The following is a 24,020-nucleotide window of genomic DNA, read 5'->3' on the forward strand; positions in this document are numbered from 1 at the left end:
TTTTTGAGGTGTTTTTTGTGGGGGGGGGGGGGTTCATAGGTGGGGTGAGTTGTTTCTTTCTTTTTTTCTGAGAGAGGAACCTTAGGTTTTTGTTTCTTTTTTTGTGTGAGTTGTATGGGGGGTGTAGTAGGTCTCCCTTTCCTTTTGTTGTAATTTTATTTTTGTGAAATAAAATTTCCTACGGGGTTATAAAAAAATATGCAAATGTCAATATGAATACTCAAAGAAATATGTTGATCAAGTTTTTATAGCAAGTTTTATATTTTTCATTTTATAAAATTCTTTAATAAATTATCTTAAATCAATTACATTTTCCATTCTTTTATAATTTTCTTTTTCATTTCAATTTCCATTTAGAAGTCATCTCGAGAGCACCAATAAAATATTTTACATTTTTGCATCATAAAGGTACAACCTTTTTCTATTTTATATCATAAGGCACAAATATTTTCATTTCATTTTCTTTTTCATTTAACGTACACAACTACAATAATATTACACACTAGTACCATAAGGGGGTGACTCTTTATAAGCTTAATTATTTATTTTTTATTTAATTTAGAATTAATTTCTTTCAATCATTAAGTACAATTACTTTTCATTTAATGCAATACAAAAGATAAAAGAATTGTAATTGTAAAACAGACATGTCATTTTCATTTATTTTCTTTTGATTATAAGAGAGCTTACCAAACATTTTGAAAATAAAAGAGCAAAATTTAGTACAGATAAAACAGTAATTATTCACCTTGCCTATTTGATGATTCTCGTCACCCAGAACTTTTAATTGCTTTTGTATTGAATGTATATAAATGTAAATGATAATATTATATCAATAATCAAGTTTCTTCATATCTAATTTGTTATATCATGCTTTTATGTCTAAAAAAGACTAAAGGTGCTCTATATCATAAATTGATAAGTTTTAAATAAAATTTTCATAAAACATTTTATAAATTTAATTATTTAACATAATATTTCAAATAAACTTCTTATTTGCTGCTTCCATGGTTACATCTTCTAATATGTTGTTCTACACTAATCAAGATCTTCAATTTCTGAAATTAGTTCATAAAACAAGACTTAATGCTTTCAAATACAACAAGAACAAAGCCTCAATCCCACTACGTGGGGTCGACTACATGAATCCTTTTTATCCATCGCGTCCTATTTACTGTCATATATTCATTTAGTTTTAATAAATTAAGATCATTTTTTATACAATAAGCCTATGTCTTTCTAGGTCTCCCTCTGCCTTTCTTAACATAAGTCGAATCTAAAACATCTACTCTCCTAATCAGATTCTCAGATGGAGACATTTAATGTGACCAAACCATTTAAGACGACTCTCTCTAATTTTTTTTCTTCGCTGGAGCTACACCAACCCTATCACGGATATATTCATTTCACATTTTGTCTCTATTAGTAAAGTCACTCATCCACCTAATCATTCTCATCTCGGCAACACTTAATTTAGTATTACGCTTCTCTTTTAAAAGTTAACATTCAACGCCATAAAGCATAGCAGGACTCATGACCATCTTATAAAATTTTCCTTCTAGTCTAAGTGGTACTTTTCCCTCACACAAAAGGCCTGAAGCATTCCTCCACTTCAACCAACCAACTTGAATTCTACTATTAACATCCACATTTATATCACCATCGCTTTGAATAACAGACCTAAGATATATAAATCGTTCACACCTTTTAATAGTTTGATCACCAAAAGTTACACTTTTGTCACTATGACTACTACTACTAAAATCACATTCCATGTATTCAGTTTTAGGTAAAATCCTAAAATTGAAATTTTTACTTATAAACTTACCTGACGTACGGACTGTTTGGGACAATTTTTTGATGGCTTTGTTTTTCAGACCACCACCACATTTCTGTTTGGAGAACTGTTTTCTTGCTGCTTTATAAAAATTTCAGTGCAAGAAGCTGTTTTTCAACCTTAGTTGTTAATACATGGTGGCAGTCAGAAAGATGCAGTCTGGCTTTTTAAAAATAAAATAAATTTGTAATAGTCACCACAGCTTTTAAAAACTAATTTCTTGCACAGCAACTTCTCAGTTGTTCCTTCAAACAACTTTAGTTGCCCCAAATGGACCCTTAATCTCCTTCTCTGTTGCACAGATGCCGATCTCAGTCACTCTCAATCATTTCATTGCTTGTCAATTTATAGTCACTAATTTTAATTGATAAAACCTAAAATCAATTTAACAACATTTACTTAAATAAACCAATACTTTATATACTTAAAACATAAAACCCAAAACCCAAAACCCTTACCTCCTCAAAAGTTTCACCGTCCTTCTCACATGAGGCTCGTCTCCAGTTCTTCCTTCGCAGAGTTCAGCTTTTCACCCTCATGCAGAGCCACTCAATTCAACTAGACCTTCGCTTCTACTTCGCACCAGGGCATGAAAGCAGCCTCTCTCTCTTGCTCTGCCCTGTACAAAACAAGCACTATGCTTCTACCTTCAGCTTCGACGCCTTTCTAAACACAACAAAGCCCGTCTCTATTCCCAACTGCACAGTAGGGTTCCTGTCTTCCTCAACACCAATCAGTTTTTCCTTTGCATGACGTCGAAACTTCAATTTGAGAAGCGTGTGATTCCACTCTTACTTTTCACACTGCCACGCTCTATCTCCCACTCTCGTTCTATGTCTCTTCTCTGTTTCATTCGGCTTGAAAGAGACTGACGCGGGGCTTTGGAGAGGAACCGACCGGTCCTCAAGAGGGGCAGGGTTGTCACCCCGCTTTCCCCTTCTTCCTTTCCCTCCTTTCCTTTCCTCCTAGTCCCACTTTTCTTTTCCTATCTTTTCTTTCTAGCACTTGTCAATTCTGAATTTCTATTATTTTTATTAATTTTTGCCTATTCTGAATTCTTCTTATTATAAATATTGTCTAAATTATAAAGTCTCATTACTTTTATTCTCTTCCTTATTTTAAAATATTTTCCATTATAAATCCTTGTCTATTGTATTCTATTTCTTAATTAAATGCATTGCCTAAAATAAGTCATAATTTCTCTTATATATATAGAGGTTGTTTTGTTTAGGGTAGGAGGTCTCTTGTTGCTTAAGAATTCAGCATTTTGTTTGGACAGTCGTCGGTGTCCTGCTTTCCCATTCAAGGATTGTATCCAAAGGCAAGGAAGTGCTTTGGCTGTCCATCGTCCAAGGTGGTGATCGTCTCCAAGAAACCGAGTGATACTCCGGCTGTAGCTCGACCTCGATGAGGCATTTATCTTATCGTACGTACGTCTTCCTACAACTGTTCCATCATTCCAACCACAGTCACTCCTTCCCGCTGTTAATCACAAACCTACCCTCATCCAGCCACCGTAGCCCCTCCTGCTCTTCCCCCGCAGCTTTCCAGCACTCCAACTACGTTGACCGCCTGCTCTTCCCCCGCATCTGTCCAGCACACTTCCCACCATTTCAACCACAGACGCTCCTTCCTTCTTGCTTCCAATCACCGACTTACCCTCATCTAGCCACCACAGCCCCTGCTGCTCTTCCAGCTCTCCAGCACTCCTCCAACCAATGCAGACCGCTTGCTCTTCCCCCGTATATGTCCAACACTCCTCCCACCAATAGCAACCCTCCAAAATTTCCCCGCACCTGTCCAGCACTCCTCTAACCATCGCAGCCCTCTCTTTTTGTTGTTGTCACCACAGTCCTCTCATACCACCGCCCTGCAGCCTCCGTCCTCGTCGTCTCCCGTGGAAATCTTTTATTTTTTATGTTGTTTGTGTTTTTTTTTTGGTATTTTTTGCTATCCAAGTGTCGTGTTCGTAATCTCTTTCAGTTCAGCAATAATATTGTGTTTCTTTTGTGGTTTGAGCTTCCTCCTCTGATATCATTTGGTATCAAAGCTAAGCCAACCCTAATCCACCATAACCCATAAATTTCATTCCTACCACCCAATACACGTTCCACTGCCAAATGTTCCAAAGTCTATATCCCCTCCACTAAAAATTTTTCCTTCCTATTCCTAAACCCTAATTATGCCACCATTAAGATACATGCCTGAGCCTCCCCAAGAAGAGGAGATACAACGACAGATCCGTCAACTTCTGCGGTGGATAACAAACATAGAAGATGAAATCCAATGGAAGACTACCCTCAACCATGATCTGAAAATTCTGAGGGAACAAGAAGATATAAAGATGAAGAAGAAAACACGACGTCAGTTTCTACTAACTTAATACCGTCAAAAGTCACAAACTCTATCTTCCGCGTGGAGAGACCGCATCACCTAGCAACCCCTTGCTACCATCCAGCAAAACCAATTTGCAAAACTGTCACAACCAAAAAATGTTACAAGTGTCATGGCTTGCGACATGTTGAAGCAGAATGCATAACCAGGGGAGTGATCTACTTAACCGAGCTGGGCATCATCGAAAAGTTGAGCAACGACACCACAGGCATTGAAGTCGGTGAGGACATAAACGAGAATCAGCTTCTACTTGAATAGATAAAAAGCGATCCAGAAAGAGATGCAGGCTTCATAAAAGATCCAAAATTGTCCGCCAATAAGGAAAATCCGTAATCAATTCCAGTTGATCTCGATATAGAGATTCCAGTTGAGGCAATAGTAGTCGTTCAGAAAGGTAGTGACCTTGATATAATAGGCATTAATGAAAAGGATGAAGTGGTGGTACCTTGAGCTACTGTTTCACAAATGATGACAGGAACATCAGCAGGACTAACTTGGGATATCCAAAAAGGGCATGAGTTTGAGGAGCCGACCAACAATCCAGGACCACCACAAACCAGAGCATTGCAGGTTTTTCAAATGTATAGACCCCTTCCCTTCCTGAATTATCCTTATGGAGGGTGGTCCAACATGCCAGAGGTGGTGTCATTTTATGCTATGTCGGAAATAATACGGGGAATTACTCAGAGGTTATTTTCAGTCCAGCATTGTACCCATCGCCAGATGTCTTGACAAAAGAGGTGAATACCAACTTTATAATGGGCCCTAGGACCTTGATGGGGACAAAAATTCTTCAATGAGATCCGAGTCCTATCAATAAAGTAGAGGTCTATCCTGAGGAGGTGCCAGCGAGTGCAGTGCAACCTGCCACAAATTTCACCACAGCATTGATTTCTCCTCCCATACCAGTTCCTCATCTGCACTTAGCCGATTGCGAGTAATGGAAGATGCAGGATACCCTGGAATAGCTCGATACCTAAGTGTTAAGAATACTTGTCTACCTACAATTCCAGCTCAGGGCCTGCAAAAGGTGGACGAATACCTATTCTACCAAAATGTTTTCTGGAACGACAATGCCTACAAGATTGACCTACCAGCAGATTGTAACATTTCAACCATGTTCAATGTCGCAGATCTGACATCGTAGTTGTGGATATGGAAGCTTAAACAAATGAGGCGGAAGCTCCCCAACCCCGGGAGACTGATGCGGGGTTTTGGAGACAAATCAACCAGTCCTCAAGTGGGGAGGGGTGTCGCCCCCCTTTCCCCTGTTTCCTTTCACTCTTTTCTTTTCCTCATATTCCCCTTTTCCTTCTTCCATCTTTCCTTCCTAGCACTTGCCAATTCTGAATTTCTATTATTTTCTTAATTTTTGCCTATTCTGAATTCTTCCTATTATAAACATTGTCTAAATTATGAATTCTTATTATTTTTATTCTCTTCCTAATTTTAAAATAGTGCCTACTATAAATCATTGTCTATTATATTCTATTTATTAACTAAAAGCATCGCCTAATATAAGTGTTAATCCTTTTATATATAGAGGTTGTTTTGCATAAGGAAAGGATTATTGTTACTTAAAAATTTAGCGTTCTGTTTGGACAACCACCGGCATCCTGTTTTCTCCTTCAAGGGTTGTATCCGAAGATGAGGAAGTGTTTCGGCTATCCCTCGTCCTAGGAGGTGCTCCGGCTGTAGCTCAGTCCCGAGGAGGCATTTATCTTATCGTACGTCCATTTTTCTGCAGTTGTTCCACCATTCCATCCACAATCACTTCTTTCCCGCTGCCACTCGCAGGCCTGCCCATCCAACCACCGCAGCACCTCCTGCTCTTCCCCCGCAGCACCTCCTACTCTTCCTCTGCAGCTGTCCAGCACTCCTCCAAACACCGTAGACAGCCTGCTCTTCACAGTAGTTGTCCAGCACTCCTTCCACCCATCGCAACTCTCCTGCTCTTCTCCGCAGTTGTCCAGCACTCCTACAAAAATCGCAGCCCTCTCTTGCTATTATTACCACCGAAGCCCTCTCATACCAACTCCTCACATTCTCCATCATCATCGTCTCCCGCAAATATCTTTTATTGTTTACTTGTTTGTGTTTGTTTTTCGGTATTTCCTACTTTCCAAATATCGTGCTTGTAATCTCTTTCAATTTAGCAACAATATCGTGTTTCTTTTGTGGTTTGGGCCTCCTCCGATATCAGAGCACTCATCTCCTTAAACAAAACCGTTGAGATAATTGTTTCCTTGAAATAAACCTAAAAATTAAAATTTTCTTTTTTGTATTATTACTATAACTATTATTATTATTATTATTATTATTATTCAGTTATTACAAAAACGAACAAGCGCTGAGCTTGTTCAAGCTCAGCTCATTCACAGCCCTATGTGGCATTTACAAAAAATAAAGTTCTGAAAATCCTCTAGGTCATGGATACATTAGTAGCTCGTCATTAAAAGTCCATTGAATTGCTGTTTAAGATCCTTCTAAAGCTCTTAACATATAGTTTAGAAACAACCAGCTAGCATACGTGGCTTGCTGAAATAAAATTGTCCGGGAATAGTCCTATTCTGCAATCAGATTATGTAGCAAAGGTCGAGATTATCAAAATGCAACACATGAATTACAGAAATGATTTTAACAATTTTCGGATAGCATAGATGATCAATCATATCATCAAGGACAAGGAAAGGATAAGACAAATGAAATAATCAGGTTCAGTAGTAAGGAAATGATGCCGAAAAAGGTGAACTTCTTAGCCCAACTGGGCAGCTCGCAACAAAAGCTATTGATACTTTATAAAATTTAACGCATGCCTTATTTCTTTAACATAATCCAGAATCTGGTTGAAATTAGTTTTCCTGCCAACTGTATCTCTCCAAGCAGCTCCCATGCAGAAACGGGTGCTTCCAGCCTCCTTGGCCTGAAATTATACATCAAGACTGGAATAATGAAATAAAAATCAATCTTCTTTTACAATTATTATAAAAGGTGGAATATTAAGCTATGAAACTCTAGACTTATAGGTGCATGTCATTGACCTTATAAGATGATATGGTAGTACGAGAAGCAAAAGTACAGCTCAGGATAATTTATCTACAGTACTACTAAAAGACTTCGATCATGTTATTCTATTAATACTGGAGAAAAAAAAGTCTCACCTGACGAACAAGACAGCAAGAAAATGATAGAGTTTCAAGAAAAAAAAAAAAGAAAAGAATTACTAACTATGCATATATACATACATATATGTATGTATATGTACATATCTATATATACCTATGTGCATATGTATTTATACATATATGTACATGTCTATCTGTCTCTTCGTGTGTGTGTGCGCATATCTATATATATGTATGAATTTATTTGATGTTTAAAATATTATATATGTGAATGATAAAATTATATGATTGATAGCAAAGTACTTGTATTTTTATACAAAAATTTTTCAGTATACATATATATATATATATATATATGTATATAATTATTTTTAATTTTTATTTTTTTTAATGCCCAAGAGCTAATTTTATTGAAATTGAAAAGGTATATAAAGATTGTATGAGAGGACCCAATAAAGGCGCCCTATCCAAACGATACACAGATACTAGCATCCTAAAAAGTATAAAACATTGATAAAACTCTAAATTCAAAACTCGCAGAAAATAATTTGCTAGAGACGAGCCAGCTTGGTCCTGCCTCTGCCTCTGGTTCTAGGAGCGGAGCCAGCTAACAAATTGCTGAGTGTCGTGTAAATATTGTGCCATCGTGGAATGCACTCAGGAGCGGAAGAGGTGGCATCGTGTCAACCAGTGTTTCAATAGTCTGTGGAATGAACTCATGGAATGCACTCAGGAGCGGAAAAGGAACAGGTATGAAGTGGGGTATTTTTTTTTTTTAAGGAAATCGATATTTGGCAGAGGCCCAAATATCGATTTCTCATGCGCAATCCGGCCCCATGATGAGAGCCTACGTCATGTGCCTATAATTCGACCCCCCATGCACCACAGTAGGGATCGAACCCTTGCCAGAGGGGATTTACAGTGACCCTGCCTACCCACTGGACAAGGCATGCGGCCCGTCTCTGCACGTATATGTACATATATGTATATATATGTACATATGTACATATATTATATGTATATGTACATATATGGATACATATATGTATACATATATGTACATATATCTATACATATATCTATATATATATATATATCTATGTATGTATGTTTTATTTGTAACATAAGGTTGTGTGTTCAAATGATGATCCAACAAAAAATTTCATTTGAAAAAAAAAAGCATAAGTTTTGTGAAAAGATTAATCAATGCAAATTAAAAATTATAATTTTCCAATAATAAATAAAAAAGAATTTTATATACAAACCACATCAATTTCAAATAATAATATAAAAGACAAAATACCCTTCAATTCATGCAGGTCATCGTGAAATTTAACAAAAAATATTATTTAATATCAACTTAGAGCAACTTTTAATAATTTGTGACTAAATAGGAGCATTCTAAAACTCTGGAACTAAATTGAACACTTCTTAATAGTCGGGGGTCTATTTTGGGATTTTGCTTAAAAAAAAAATTAATTAAAAAGCATGAGACAATGATGACATACTAAGTTTATGCAGGCAATTAGGTGGATGTTGTAGTAATTGTTATAACTATAATGGGACAATATTTGGAAAGATCTAACTGTGATAGGTTTAATTATATTCAAAGTATGATACATAAGATTAGGAGCATAGATGTGGGTAAAATATGTATGGATAAAATTGGGTTGTTCAAATAAAGAAATTTCTCAAGAGTACTGTGAGATAGGACAATATGATGGATATTTAAAATTTAGTTTATATATAGCTAAAATTGGAGCATCCATGCAATATATCCACAAGTTTTTAGAAGTCATCAACAACCAAATTAACTATGACAAAATGAAAAATTACGATAGATGTTTAGCAAAACTAAAAAAATAATATGAATAATCATATAAGGGTGATAATGGGATTATCATCTATCAAAAATAAAATTGTAGAAAAAAATGATAAAAGATTTCGACAACCAATACGTCAATAAAGGCAAGTTGATAGGACAGTATGTTTAAAAATGCAAACAAAATTTAAAATCTCATGTAGCAATCAATGGAAATGATGGGGAAGTATTCATAAAGCCAAACCAAAATGATCGGGTAAGGCGTTAGACAATGTGGATGATGATGATCGCATTCTTGTTTTAGTACATGGAATGCAAAAACAAACAACAGGAAATGCTTTCACCAATCTCATGCATCAAGGACTATAGACATAGAAACTATTAGCTTGAAAGTCATCCTCTTTCTAAGAGATGTGTCAACAAAACTAAACCCATCAAATTAATTTTATAATCAATAAAAATGCAAAAGCATGAAGAATAGTTAAATTAAAGAATAAGAAAAGACTATATTTCACACTATACCTTCTTTGCTGACTCCAGTACAGCATCTTTATTCATTAGCCTCTGGGCTTTTAGTCCAGTATCATACCTTGAGGACTGTGGGCAGTAGGAGCAATCTTCACTACACCCACCTGTTTTAATAGAAAGAAGCGTGCACTGTTGAACTTCTCTAAACTTGTGAACATGCCTATGGACTTGAGCCTGTCAGAAGCCATTAAACCGTGACACTTCACATCAAGCATCAGTGATTTTCTGTGTTTCTATTTTATAGAATTCAGAGCAAAAAATGGAAGACAAACAATTATTAAAGACTGCAGATAAATAGAAAAGAAACACACAGGGACTTGAACCTTACTATGCTAATAATGAAACCAAATTTGCAATGCTAAGGATTCCTTGTCCACTTTATGATAACAAAGAAAAAATTGTAGTTCTAAATGGCTAACTATTAAAATCAATATATGAAACAATTCAGTCTATTAATCATTAAATGGGAAAACTGATACCGGAGTTAACACAAACCACAATAAACATATAATAATATTGTTGAAATCCAAAAAGTTGCAACGGCGGCTCGCCAATATAGGACATAAACAACAAACCAACACAAACAAGAAAAAGACACCCTTGAGTGGGTTGTAGTAAAGGGGGAAGGGAGGAGGAATGGCGGTAACAGCAGGAAAGGTGGGATTCGGATTTGCGGTGGTTGGTTGGATGATGGTTGGAGGGCTGGATGGCAGCAGGAAGAAGGTCGGAAAGGCCAGTAGTCTGCTGAAAGGTGGCCAGAGGTTAGTCAGCAGCAGACAAAGGCCTGGACGCCTGTGCTTTGGCTGGAGGCCCTAGACGGCAGTAGAGAATGGTCGGGAGGCCTATGCGGTGGCGGGAAGAGGGCTAGATGGGCTTGTACAGCTGCTGAAAGGTTGCTGGAGGTCTGATCAGCAATAAGGGGTGTCGAGAGGCTGGTGTGGTGGTTGGAGGCCCTTGGCGGCAGCAAGTAAGGGTCGGGAGGCCTGGGCAATGGTGTGAACGGAGCTAGAGGCGTGTGCGGCGGAGAGAAATAGAAAGGTTGAGGAGTCAGAGAGATTGCAGCGAGCAAGTGGAGGGAATATGGAGCTAGTAGCATAAGGGAGATGGAAAACAGCGAGGATAATCACTACCTCGGACGAGTTCCAGCCAGAGCCTTCTTATCGTCGAAAACAGCCCTAGGAAGAGAGAAACGTCTTAGAGGCATCAGACTGAAATCAGAGAATCCAAAAACTCCTCCCCAAGCAAACACACAGCATATATATGATAGATAATAGTGGATCAAATAGAAAAGAAATGGAATTGGAAAGGAAATAGAAGAGGAAAGGACTAGGATAGAAAGGGACTAGAAAAGAAGGGAAGCAAATAGGAAGGGGGGGTGGGGGGGGTGGGGTTCAAGGGGGAAGAGGCGATATACCTGCCTCCTTGGGATAGTCGGCTGGTCCAGCACCTTATAGGACCCAAACCTTTGTTGTACAGGGTGGCCGGTTCAGCCAAGCATCCGCGTCAAAAATATGTTAGGGCAATCTTCCATTTAGTTTCACATGACTCCATGAATTATCCTTACTCTAGCCAATAGTTGCCCAGAAGTACAAACCCTTAAGATATTGTAAGTCCCTGTTGAACCCAGTACATTCTGGCATGACTGTAATACTGATATAACTCTTAAAGAGGTTAAAAAGAGTAAATACTTAAATTGAAACGGGAAAAGATATAAATTAAAATGAAAGTTCACAATTTTATAAAATAATGAACTACATTTATTTTAATCATTCATGCATATCCTTAGAAAAATAATTTAATACATATTAAAACTATAATTGTTCACTAAGTCAACTCAGTGTTAAAATTTATAAGTTCCTTAAGGAAAAGAAAAATTATATGTTGATATATAGCTGACAAGAGAGATTTAGTTTATAGGATGAGGACTACAACAGATAGATATCATGTTATGATGTGTTTGTAGTTTTTTGGTGATATATTCTTTTGGATTGTGATATATTGTTGTGTGAATTTAAAAGTTTTACTTGCACATATTTTTGTTACTGTTGGATAATTTAAATTTTTTTATAGGTATTTGTGGATTATTTGTGATTTTTTTTATATACTGAAAGTTTCTGAAAAAAATATATGGAAAGAAAATGACATGTTAATACCATCTTACCACAGTTCCTAACTCAGTTAATTCTAAGTTATCAAGCCAAATCATGACAAGTGAAATGTTGTAATTTTCTTTGTAATTTCTTCCAGGGTAGTGAATCATCCCGCCATAGATGAGAACCAACCCTTCATGAATGAGAAACGCTCATTTATTCTTGATCTAATTGGCCCACTTCTCTCTCTAATTTTTCTTTCAAAACATCTACTTTCTTGGCCACAATTAGTCTTAGGACTATTTTTTATCATGAAGAAGAAACTTATGTATGTCATGATCCATTGTTGGCTTCCCAACTAGCTCAAATCGTAATTGTATCATGAGGTTTGATCATGAAGGCGACACCATGATCTTGTTGTCGACTTCTCAACTAGCTCAAATTGAGATTATATCACAAGTTTCGGCAATGAAGGAGATGTCGTGCGACAAAGGCAGGACAGTCACTTAGACGGGGAGGGCACCTTGACGATTTTAAAATGATATGAGGCAAAGCAGTGGCCTCAAATGCAAACGAGAAATAATTCTAGCGAAGTAGCAGCCTTGAATGCTCCGATACCAATTTGATTATAACTAAATGAATTTTCGTAAAAACAAGGGCAAAAATAATAAATTTTATTCTACTGGTAACAAATCAAAATGATACAATCTACAATAAATAAAAGATAAACCTACAATTCGAGGGTTAGGCGATTCTCTCCCAAACCCTAAGCCTAAGATTCAAGGTAACAATCATACATGACATAACCCTAAACATATTAAGCCTTAGTTATACTGCCACAATAATAACTAACAAATGACTAAATTGTCATTTTAGACTTGCATCTAACATAGGTCTTAAAATTATTTGGCAAGCTTAACGTCAACTAAGTGGAGCACAAGGAGGACAACGCCGTACGCATCGGTCTAACAAATAGTTAGTGGTGCACCTAGAAAGAAAAGACTAACAAAGTTTATAACATTAATTTTCATAGCAAAATTTCTATGAGTTTGTATTAAATGGCTCGTGAGATAGAAGATGAGTGATGTGGAACTTTTTTTTGCGTTATAAATGCTTTTCAACACCACAACACACAAGGTAACTATAATTAAAAATATGCAGATTAATCACAATAAAATTTACTTTACCATAATAAGTTTTCTCCTTTAAAATATCTAAAGTTGTCACACCTAGTGAATTAAGATGTATTTTAAATTTCAAATCGTCACTAGATTGCAAACGCAAGTATATGTATCGTTCAAGTGATAAAGGGCTTTAATGGAGTCTTAAGTATTGATCCCATAGGAAGGTGAAAATTTGTTAGAGAAATCACACAAAAGCACAATATTTGTACTATAGAGAATTTAAGTAAGAAAATAGATCGAAATTTGTTTAATGCCACTGAAGAAGCTACGTTTACTACATTAATCTCTAAATTTCAAAGTTAAATTTACTAAAAGCTAAATTAGGTTTTGTGATAAAGAGTTCAAATTTAATAAAGCATCATCCCCCTTACAACGAAATTATAGTCAGTGAATTATCAAATTGAAAAAAATTATATTCTGTAAAATAAGAGCAATTATATTCTTTTTTTTTGCTTTTTTACGAGCGACAAAGAACATTGGCTAATCCAGTGTTTAGTCCCTAAATCTGCGGTTAGGCTAGGAAGACACTGGTTCTCACTCCAGAGTTCTCACATTCCCCTCGCCTGAGGACTAACATCTTACTTTAGTTTTCAAACATCTGGACTGAATTGGGGATTTTAGTCTATCACCATAAAATCTTCAATTCTACGTCCATCAATGAATATTTTCCTATTTATTTGCACTCAACCCCATGAACTATATTCTCATCCATGAAATCGAATGTGATTCTTACTTTGTTGTAGAAAGCATAGTCTCCTCTGATAGTATGTTTCACTACAATTTTAACAATTCAACTGGTCAAATCGAAAAGTAAATGAAGTTCGAAGTTTGAATAATCATAAATATGAAATTAAAATATTGCACAACAATATTGATTCTTCACGTAACCATTTCTCTTTATAGGGAGAAGGACAAAGAAATCTACTCAGAATTCAGGAGGAAGGAAGATGCAACAAAACATGGATTTTATATATAAAAACATATTTACAAAACAAGAAAGAAAAGTAAAACAACTTAACTCGATCTCTTCCCCAAGAAAATGCCTTGAAGTTCCTTTAAATATATTTATCTCTTTACAATAACACTCAAATCTCTCTTAAAAATGTAAGGAGAAGAAATCTCTCAATTTTTCTCTCCTCTTACAACTCTTAGAGACACTTACCACGCCCTTGAACTCTCTCTCTCTCTCTCCCTCCTTCACTCATACCACTTTTTCTGACATAAAAGCACTCTTTTATAATGTTAGGACGACTTTCCAAATAGTCTACATAGGTACCTCTTTAAAATTCGTCCAATTTCAATGCATTTGTGAAAATAATCGTCTCTGACGCCTTGGCGCCGAAATCTAGCGCCTTGGCGCGATCATCTCTATATTCTGGCGCCTTGGCACGATCTTATCTGTATTCTGGCGCTAAAGGCGCCATTTCTTGCGCCTAAGGGCCAATTCAATTTTTTGAAAACATCACTTTTAACTCTAAATTTCGTCCTTTTGCATCTTTTAAACTTCAAATGCTTATACTTAGTATACCTGCAATAAAACATGAAAATAACTTCCTTTAAAGTGCAATACACCAAATATATGCCTTAAATATATATAAAAAATTGAATATTTTTTTGGTGTATCTGAGAGCTAATATCTCGCTTTAGTTTCCAAACGTCTGGACCGAATTGGAGATTTTAGTCTGTCACTCTAAAATCTTCAATTCTACGCCCATCAAAGAATATCTCCCTATTCATTTGCTCTCAACCTCATGGACTACATTCTCATCCATGAAATCGAATGTAATTCTTACTTCGTTGTAAAAAACATAGCCCTCTCGGATCGTATGTTTCACAACAAATTTTAACAATTCAATTTACTAGATCAAAAAGTAAAGAAAATTTGAAGTTTGAATCATCACAAATATGAAATTAATATATTGCACAACAATCTTGATTCTTCACATGACCATTTCTGTTTGTAGGGAGAAGAACAAAGAAATCTACTCAGAATTTATGAGAAAGATACAACAAAACATGTATTTTATATATAAATGTTTACAAAATAAGAAAGAAAAGTAAAACAACTTAATTTGATCTCTTCCCCAAGCAAATTCCTGGAAATTCCTTTGAATCTCTTTCTCTCTTTACAATAACACTCAAATCTCTCTTAGAAATTTAAGGAAGAAGAAATCTCACTTTTGCTCTCCTCTTACAACTCTTAGAGACACCACACTCTCCCACACCTTGATGCTCACACCACTTTTTCTGACATAAAAACACTTTTCAGAATCTAGGGATGAATTTCTCAAGAGTCTCCATAGGCACCTTTTCAAAATCCGTCCAAATTCAATGCATTTGTGAAGATAACCGTCTCTAGAGCTTAGGCGCTAAAATCTGGTGTCTAGGCACCGTCTTCTTTGAATCTGGCGCTTAGGCGCACTTTTGAAACTAAATTTCGTTCTTTTTGCATCCTTTAAGGTCCAAATGTCTAAATTTAGTATACCTGCAATAAAACATGAAAATATCCTCCTTTAAAGTGCAATATCACCAAATATAAGTTCTAAATATATATTAAAAATTGAATATTTTTTTGGTGTATCAAAGAGCAATTAAAAGAGTTCTTTTTACGCATTAGGAAAATTAGAAGGATGTTTTTTATTGCCTGGATGGCTTCTAAATGTTGTAACTATGTTGATCTTCACGACACTTTAAGGTTGTTTTTAGTTTTCTTTTCTTTCCAACTAATCTAGATTGCTATGTCTTTTTGGTCCTCCATTTTTTTGTGTTATGTTATCAGTTGTTTGTTAGTAAAGTCTCTAGTTCGATAACTACTACAAGTAAGGGTGTAATAGAGCCATGCCAATGATAAATGGCTCACGAGCTAAGTACGATGAGCTAACAAGAAAAGCTTAAAACAACCCTGACTCGGCTTGTTAACTCATGAGTCGGCTCATTAAAAAATAATAAATATAAAATGCACTTAAAATATATTAAAAATTTAAGAGTATAAGTATAAATTACTAGATATATTTTAAAATTATATTTTATTTTTTATATTAAGTGATTTTTTTTATTTCTCTCAAAATTATTTGTCATTAAAAAAATACTTAGAATAAAAAATATTTTCTCTTTACTAATAAACAAGTAAGCTCATGAACCAACTCGAACTAGCGGAATTATGCTTAAACTCGATTAATTAATCATGTTCGAGCATAAGCCAAGAGTGGCTCAAGCTCAGCTTGACTCATTTGCACTCTTAATTTCAAGAATCATTTCTTAGTTTTCTTGGGCTTTTTTGACCCATTGTTTTGCCAAGTACTTGGATCTATTTAGGAGTCTACACTGACGGTTACTCATTCATAAATTATGGTGATCTTTCAAGTTATGCAAGCTCTGAACAAAGACAATTCAAGCTCAACCTAGTGCTTCTATTTTGGTCCATTTGTTCTTTTACTACTCTTGAATGATTTACACTTGAGCTTAGTCTATGTTGTTGTGGTTGGAGCTCGTTCATACTAACCATGTTCCCGCATTTACTTTAATTTTTCCACTATAGAGATTTTATTGTTTTGTTGCAATGCTATATTCTTTTGCTTCTCACTTCTGTTTTTATACTTGTATACCCTTCTCAATTTACAAGTCTTGGTAGTTTCTTTGTTTTTACCCTCTTTTAACTCCTCTTTGTTTATAATATAAGCTCGAGCATCAATTTCCACAGAATAAATTATATCATCTGACAATATAAGAAGAAATGCCAATGTAAAATAAATCAACATAGGAAATTTAACTTCATTAAAAAAACTTTTGTCTATGCAAGCATGAAAATTTTTGGATGACGCTCGCCGCATAAGATATAATATACATTCCTCAAACTTTTATCATATTTTTATTTGAATTTTCCTTCATAACCAAATAATCAAAAGAAATTAACTTCTTCTCCATTTTAAATCTTATTATTTCCCCTTTCCTAAATATTTGTCAATCTAAACATAGTCAAAAGCACTTGGAGCGCTAGTAAAAGTTTTATTGTTCAAAGAAAACACATGAATGCATATGCTATCACTAATATTGCTATGCTCACAGAGCAACCTGAACCAATTACATGTAGAGCAGGTAAAGCCATTTGAACAGAATGTTGTAAATGCTTTGCAGTTAACCAGGTACATGCATGCAAATGCTACACCTGTGTTTTCTGAACTTGACAGCATTAACTGTAAGGAAAACATAATATATGTGAAAATAAATCGTTCAAATTGCATAAATATCTGAGATACACCAACAATCACTCAAAAACAAGACTTCAAGAAAAAAATTTCATCCCAAGCAAAGGGCTGATTCAAATTATATTCACAAGCACAAAAGGGATTACAAGTTTGTAACTATCCACAAGTAATGACGATTGCTGTGGAACAGAAAGGAGGGAAAACGCTTCATAAAACGCCATTCAGCGGAAAATGCGAGAGAAAAGATACCACAAGGGCTCAGAAAATAATGCGTTTTTAAAAACCGAAATCCCAGAAAGGGAAAGTTTAAAATATATTTGAAATCTAGGAGCTTACACCATGGAAGACGAGATCAAGGATAGGTGAATCGTATATAGATTTTATCTCTTCCCTGCTCCAATCGTTCCGGTAACCCTCACGGATCGCCCTTTCCGCTTCGACAGCAGCGGCGGAGGTGGATAAGAAGGCGCGGGCAGCCCCAGAGCCCAGCTGGGTGCGAAAAGAACGAATCAGAAGCATCTCCTGAACCGCAAAGAACAAAGTAATATCGTGCGCCTTGGAGGGATGAAAGGTGATCTAATATAGAAAAACGAGAGACGAAGAAAAGGACTGTTAGAGGAAATGGAATGGCGGCTCATCGTGCAACAAGCCAGCCTGTATAATGCATTTTTCTAAAGATTTAAGTACATTGCACACAGGGTTGTAAACATCTAATCAGATACTTGCACGGGGTTGTAAACATCTAATCATACACTTGATCGTGTCATATGCTCATCCATCATATCATAAAGGTCATACACACATGTTATGTGACCTTAGAGTGGCAGAACTATACTCCGTCGCACTGATAAAACATATCCCTTCATTTTTATCATAGATGTGTGCTAGAAAATTCCCAAAACTAAATTAACGGATTATAATTTTAGCATTGCGAAAATTCAACGCATATTTAGATAAAATAAATAATCAGTAGAAATATTAAAAAATTTTACGTGAAAAATTCAATCTAGTAAGTGAAAAAATTACGAGGCCTATGAAGAAATACATTATAAACTAGATATTACATATGCAGTCCCTCGTCCCACATGTGAGAAAGGGTTGAACACTCGGCGAAGTAACAATGTCAGTGCACGAATAAACTTATTGTAAGAAGTGGGCGAACGACCCATAGTGAACGGCGGCGACCGGCGAGAGATGGTCGGTGACTGGTGGTCTGCGGCAATCGGCGACAAGCTAATGTTGGACTTCAACTCTTCTAAGCTTCAAGTTCTTCTTCAGACCTGAAGCTTTTCCCCTTTCTCATGAGTGGGGTGAGGCTCTATTTATGATGTTCTGGTTGCAATTAATGAAGTATGAACCACCTTGATCAGATGACTTGAAGATTTCTTCGATCATACGGCATTTGATGGACATTTAAGTGTCTTAATGATGTCAGAATTGAGTGTGATCTTAAGCTCACTGGATTTATCTTGTTGAGACGCTCGATTTAATTATGAACTCGTTAGATTCAACGTTTATTTGACCTTCCAAATGTGTCTGGAAAACTTTCAAACATGATTTAGTGGCTTGATTAGAGCTTGATTTTGTTCAAATTGAATCAATATTAGTATTATTTTGTCCTCTCATCGAGGCGATCAGTCTGTGTATTAGTTTGCTGAAATTGAAGCATTGTATGACTTTTAATCAAATTTTGAGCATTTCTTGCCCAAAAGGTTGCTTCAAGAGTGTGGCATGCTTCAATATTTGTGTCGGATGTTGGAATTTTGTTGGTAGCGTATCAATCATATAATTAACCATATTTTCTTAGGTAGTCCCTTTATATCATTATCTCATTTGGTTGTAAATCTCAGTTATAAGTGTTAGCACCTCTCTAGTTGTATCTCTATAAATTTATAATATGATTATGATTATGGTATGTAAATCGTCATTATTGTTAGTATAACCATTGGATAAAAAAAATCTCTATATTATAATCAAATCCCACATGATTTTCCTTAGAAGACAAATAATATATGATATGTCTTTCTAAATATTTGAGAGCATATATAAGATCAAATATTTTTTGTAAAAATTAATTTTATTTTAAGAAAATTTATTTATACATATATGTTAAAAAAATATTAGATTAGTATGGCACTTCTTAGTCTTATTGTATCTTCTTGATAAAACTAGACTTAATAGTCTTCTTAAGATTATATGGATATTACTTACACTGACTAGGACAATAAATGTGATAATAAAAACACGTAAATATTTATTTAGTCTAGGTAAGGGTATAATTATGATTTTTTTTTGCCATTATAATATTTTTGTTTGTGCTAGCCACACATTTTATGATTACTTTTTTCCTTATTTATTAGGTATGTTGTGTGTGCGCTAAATTAGGAATATATACATATCTTGTATAGGATTCAAGTCCACAGTGGAGGGGATATAAATAACTAAAATGAAATGCATTTTCTATAAGTGCTTTCTATTCTTACCTATGCTTTATATGCTTTACTATATTGTGAATGTTGGTATCCATTTTTAAGGTTTTTTGTCTATAAATTTTAGTTTTTATGATGTAGTTTTTAGAGACAAGATAGAGTTTGTATAGAAACTAAGATATGAGTAAGAGAACTACAGAGTGTGTGAACCACAATCATGTGAAGGCGAGATAAGTTGTTGTAGTTCATATCTCAGACCTAAGGTTTAAGTGCATATTTTTGTATAGATTTAAGATCATATTGTATATGTGAAGTCTGACTATCTCATTTTTTTACAAGAGTATATTAAAAATACTAGCTTTTTGTTATTTATTAATGTATTAACAAATTTATTTATTTATTTATTTATTACTTATTTTTTCATTATATGAGCGATGTTTTTACCTGTTTTATTCATTATTATGTTTGTTTAGAAAACACTTATACATTAGACTTTTATGATAAATTAAATTTGTTTACAAAACATAACAATTTGGTGCCAATTTTAAAATAAAAGTTAGGTAAAAATCATTTTTTTCATAAAATGTTACTTAATTTTGCATGGCCTATGACTACTTTTTTAAGTAAATGAATTTTTGGAGTTTTCCCTTGCAACTTTGAATTCCTAGGTCAAGTGTGTGCCTCCTATGCTCATCATAAGGGTGAATTCCCTTGCCTAGAATTGAACCAAGGCTAGCTCACATGCGTGATGTGGCATAAACACAAGTATTAATAATGCTTCCATATTAAGGATAGAGTATATTATATCATTGAATGCCCTTTAAATGCAAAACATACTTGATTCTTTTCTACCTATTTGGAAACAAGATTCATGTTCACTTAAGTTGTGGCACATAGCACAATGGGTCTTTTAATGACTGTCTAACTTAGAAAAGATCATAAGTTTGTGTTAAGTAGTTTGTTTTAATGACCAAATTATACTTCCCCCCCCCCCCCCCCCCCCCCGACCACCTCTCCAGTGCACACAGACACACACATATTCTTTTCATAAGCATATTTTTACATTTTGAGAGAGGTGTGCCCTATTATTGTCTCATTTATAAAATTCAGTCATAAATTTTGATTTAATTTTCCTTCCTTAGCTTTTAGTCTATGAATCTCCTTAGACAATACAATTCATGGATTGATGATAAGGTTCTTTGTTCTGTTGGTTCTACTACTTTCACAGTTAAGAATATTTGAGGTTTGATAATCTAGAGCAATCTTATTATGTACCCTCTTTCAAGTGTATAAAGAACATAGACTAATCCAGAGTTTAGTCTCTAATTCCGTGGTTAGGTTGGGAGGATACTGGCTCTCACTCCAGAGCTCCCACTTCTCCCTCGTCTAAGGGCTAACAATCTCGCATTAGTTTCCAATCAACTGGGCCAAATTGGGGATTTTAATCTGTCACCTTAAAATCTCCAATTGTGCGTCAAACAAAGTATATTTTCCTATTTATTTGCACTCAACCTCATGGATTACATTCTCACCCATAAAATTAAATGTGACTCTCACCATGTTATAGAAATTATAACCCTTTCGGATCATATGTTTCTTAACACATTTTAACAATTTAATTTGTCAGATCGAAAAGTAAATGAAGATGAAGTTTGAATCATCACAAATTATTGAAATTTAGAACCTTATAAAACAAAATCAATTCTTCACAAAACCATATCTCAGAGTAAGGAGAATGATAGAGAAGACTACTCAAAATTCATGACAAAGAAACAACAAAACATCAATTTCATTTATAAAAACAAGTTTATAAAATATAGAAATAAAAGATATAACTTATCACACACTCCTTCCCAAGAAAATCCCTATAACTTACCTTTAAGAACTTTCCCTCTTTACAGGCACTCTTAACTCTCTCTTATAAATGTAATGAAGAAGAAATATCTCACTTTCCCTATCCTCTTACAACCTTTAGAAGAAAATCTCCAAGTCCCTCACTCTTCTCTCTCACGCCACCACCAAAACTCTCTCTCTCGCCTCTCTTACAACCCTGGACTCCCTCGCTTTTTAATTAGGGGTTGTTTCCTCTTAAAAAGAATTCAAAATTCCTGCCCAAATTCTCTCCAAAAGTCACACCTTTTGAATCCCAAAAAACATGTCCATTCATTCAAGAGACATATACAATCATTAAAGAGCCTTCCAAAGTGTCTAGACACATTGAATCACTCCATGGGGCGTTTGAAACATTTGAAACCTTCAAAATTCGCTAAAAATTCATCCCGAACCGCCTTAATCTATCAAATACCTTCTCTGGCGCTTCTGGTGCCTCATGCGCCAAGTTACTTAAGTTCGTGTTGTTCTAGGTTCTCGCGCTTTAGGCGTTAATTCTGGTGCTTCAGGCGCCGCTTCTCTGTCTAATGGCACCTATGGTGCCAGTTTTGGTGCGTCAGGCATCAGCTCTCTGTAAGTTGGCACCTCTGGTGCCAGTTCTGGCGCCTCAGGTGTCAGAATCACAAAGTTCTCTATTTTAGCTCCAAATTTCCTCCTTTTTGCTACTTTTGCTCCAAATGCCTAAAATTGATATATCTGCAATAAAAACATGAACATATCATTATTTAAAGTGCAATATCACAGAAAATAAGCATAAAATATATGCTTAAAATAACACATTATTTTGGTGTATCAAAATCCCACAAACTTAAATGTTACTTGTCCTCAAGTGACTCTTTTACGATATAAAAATATGAATTAGGATAGAAATTAACTTATAAAATTCTATACTTTAGTTTAATAAATAAAATGGTATAATTTAAGAATAAAATATGAATTAGGATAGAAATTAACTTATAAAATTCTATACTTTAGTTTAATAAATAAAATAGTATAATTTAAGAAAAACTTTTAATAACTTAGATTAAAACTATAAGTATTTCAATTCTTAGTAATCAAATCTAAGATTTATGAATCACCATTCATTTCAAGAAAAACTGTAATTTGTTATATCAATGATACTTAAAATATCCATATGAAAAAGAATTTCCTGAAAACTTTACTATTAAGGGTGCTAATACTCAAATACAAGTTTAGAAAATGTAATAAAGCCTTTTCCTCAAGTTGATTCAAGTGAAGCCAATTTTTTATTAAGCATCCCCTCAAGCTTCTCCTCACATTCAAATATATATATATTTTTTTTATATTTAGGATTTTTTCAATCTTTTTTTTCCTTTTCTTTTTCAAGTGAGGATTACTATATCTGGATAGCCTTTAATAATGTTGAATGTCACTATCCTCTTCTTAAAGTTAAAACTTTTTTCCTTTCTTCACTTTATAAATTCAGATTAATTTTGATGATTTTTCATAAAGTCTCATTCTTTTCTTCTTAAAAGAAACTCTAAGATTCTTAACACTTCAAAAATATAATTTCTTTTACTTTAAATAGAAAAACATAGTCTTATCCTTTCATACTAAATATCTTTAACTTTAGAATTGACCTTCGTTATTAAAAACTTTTACCTAAATTTACCATAATATTTACAAACATAAATATAGCCATTTAAATTTAAATATTAATATTCAAGGTCATATTAAATTAATTTTAAAAATATAGTTAATTGAGGACAAATAAAATTTAGTTTACTTTTTTTTAAAAGAAAATCTTCTTTCCCCCAAACTTAAATTTTTAAGTAATTTATGATACAGGTGGAAAGAAAAATTAAAAATGTTCAATATAAAAAATTTTTAGGTGAAAGAAAATAGTAAACGCATAAAAATAAAACTAACCTGTAGATTTTAAATATTAATATTCAAGGTCATATTAAATTAATTTTAAAAATATAGTTAATTGAGGACAAATAAAATTTAGTTTACTTTTTTTTAAAAGAAAATCTTCTTTCCCCCAAACTTAAATTTTTAAGTAATTTACTTAAAAATGTTCAATATAAAAAATTTTTAGGTGAAAGAAAATAGTAAACGCATAAAAATAAAACTAACCTGTAGAGGATTTCTGAATATGAAATTGGACTCTGGTATACTACAGGTGCTAACTTTGAAAATACAGGTTTTAAAGCATTAAATGAAACACAATATATTTCAAAGGATTTGCTAAGAATTCAAAACATAAATAGAAATAGAAAATAATTAAAATGCATAAAAATAAAAATCTACAATTTTTATTACAGTTAAGTCCACAGTACAACATTACATGAAAGTTCCTATTACAACATTTTTAAAGAAAACAAATAATCAAACAATCTAAATAACAAACAAACATATCAAACTCTTAAAACATCAGCCATCATCCTCTTCCTCCTCCTCATCATCTTCTTCTTCTTCCTCTTCTTCTTCCTCTTCAACATGATCCGACACATAAGGAGTAAAACTGGGAAAAGTTTAAAATTCCGCATTAT

At 34.4% G+C, this 24,020-nt stretch overlaps 1 protein-coding gene across 1 annotated transcript in view; it reads right to left on the reverse strand.

Annotated features, from left to right (window-relative positions):
* LOC110038651 (biotin synthase) overlaps positions 1–17,856 on the reverse strand; it is a 53,614-nt gene extending 35,758 nt beyond the window's left edge. The window contains exons 1-3 of the mRNA XM_020743547.1: positions 17,522–17,856; positions 9,701–9,880; positions 7,048–7,154 (exon numbers count right to left, since the gene is read on the reverse strand). Of these exons, the coding sequence (XP_020599206.1) occupies positions 7,048–7,154; positions 9,701–9,880; positions 17,522–17,704 (470 nt within the window). The 5' untranslated portion in view covers positions 17,705–17,856. The remainder of the gene's footprint in view (positions 1–7,047; positions 7,155–9,700; positions 9,881–17,521) is intronic.
* Positions 17,857–24,020: the final 6,164 nt, after the last annotated feature.

The sequence above is a fragment of the Phalaenopsis equestris genome, unplaced genomic scaffold (assembly GCF_001263595.1).
Source record: "Phalaenopsis equestris unplaced genomic scaffold, ASM126359v1 Scaffold233395, whole genome shotgun sequence".
Taxonomy (NCBI): Eukaryota; Viridiplantae; Streptophyta; class Magnoliopsida; order Asparagales; family Orchidaceae; genus Phalaenopsis; species Phalaenopsis equestris.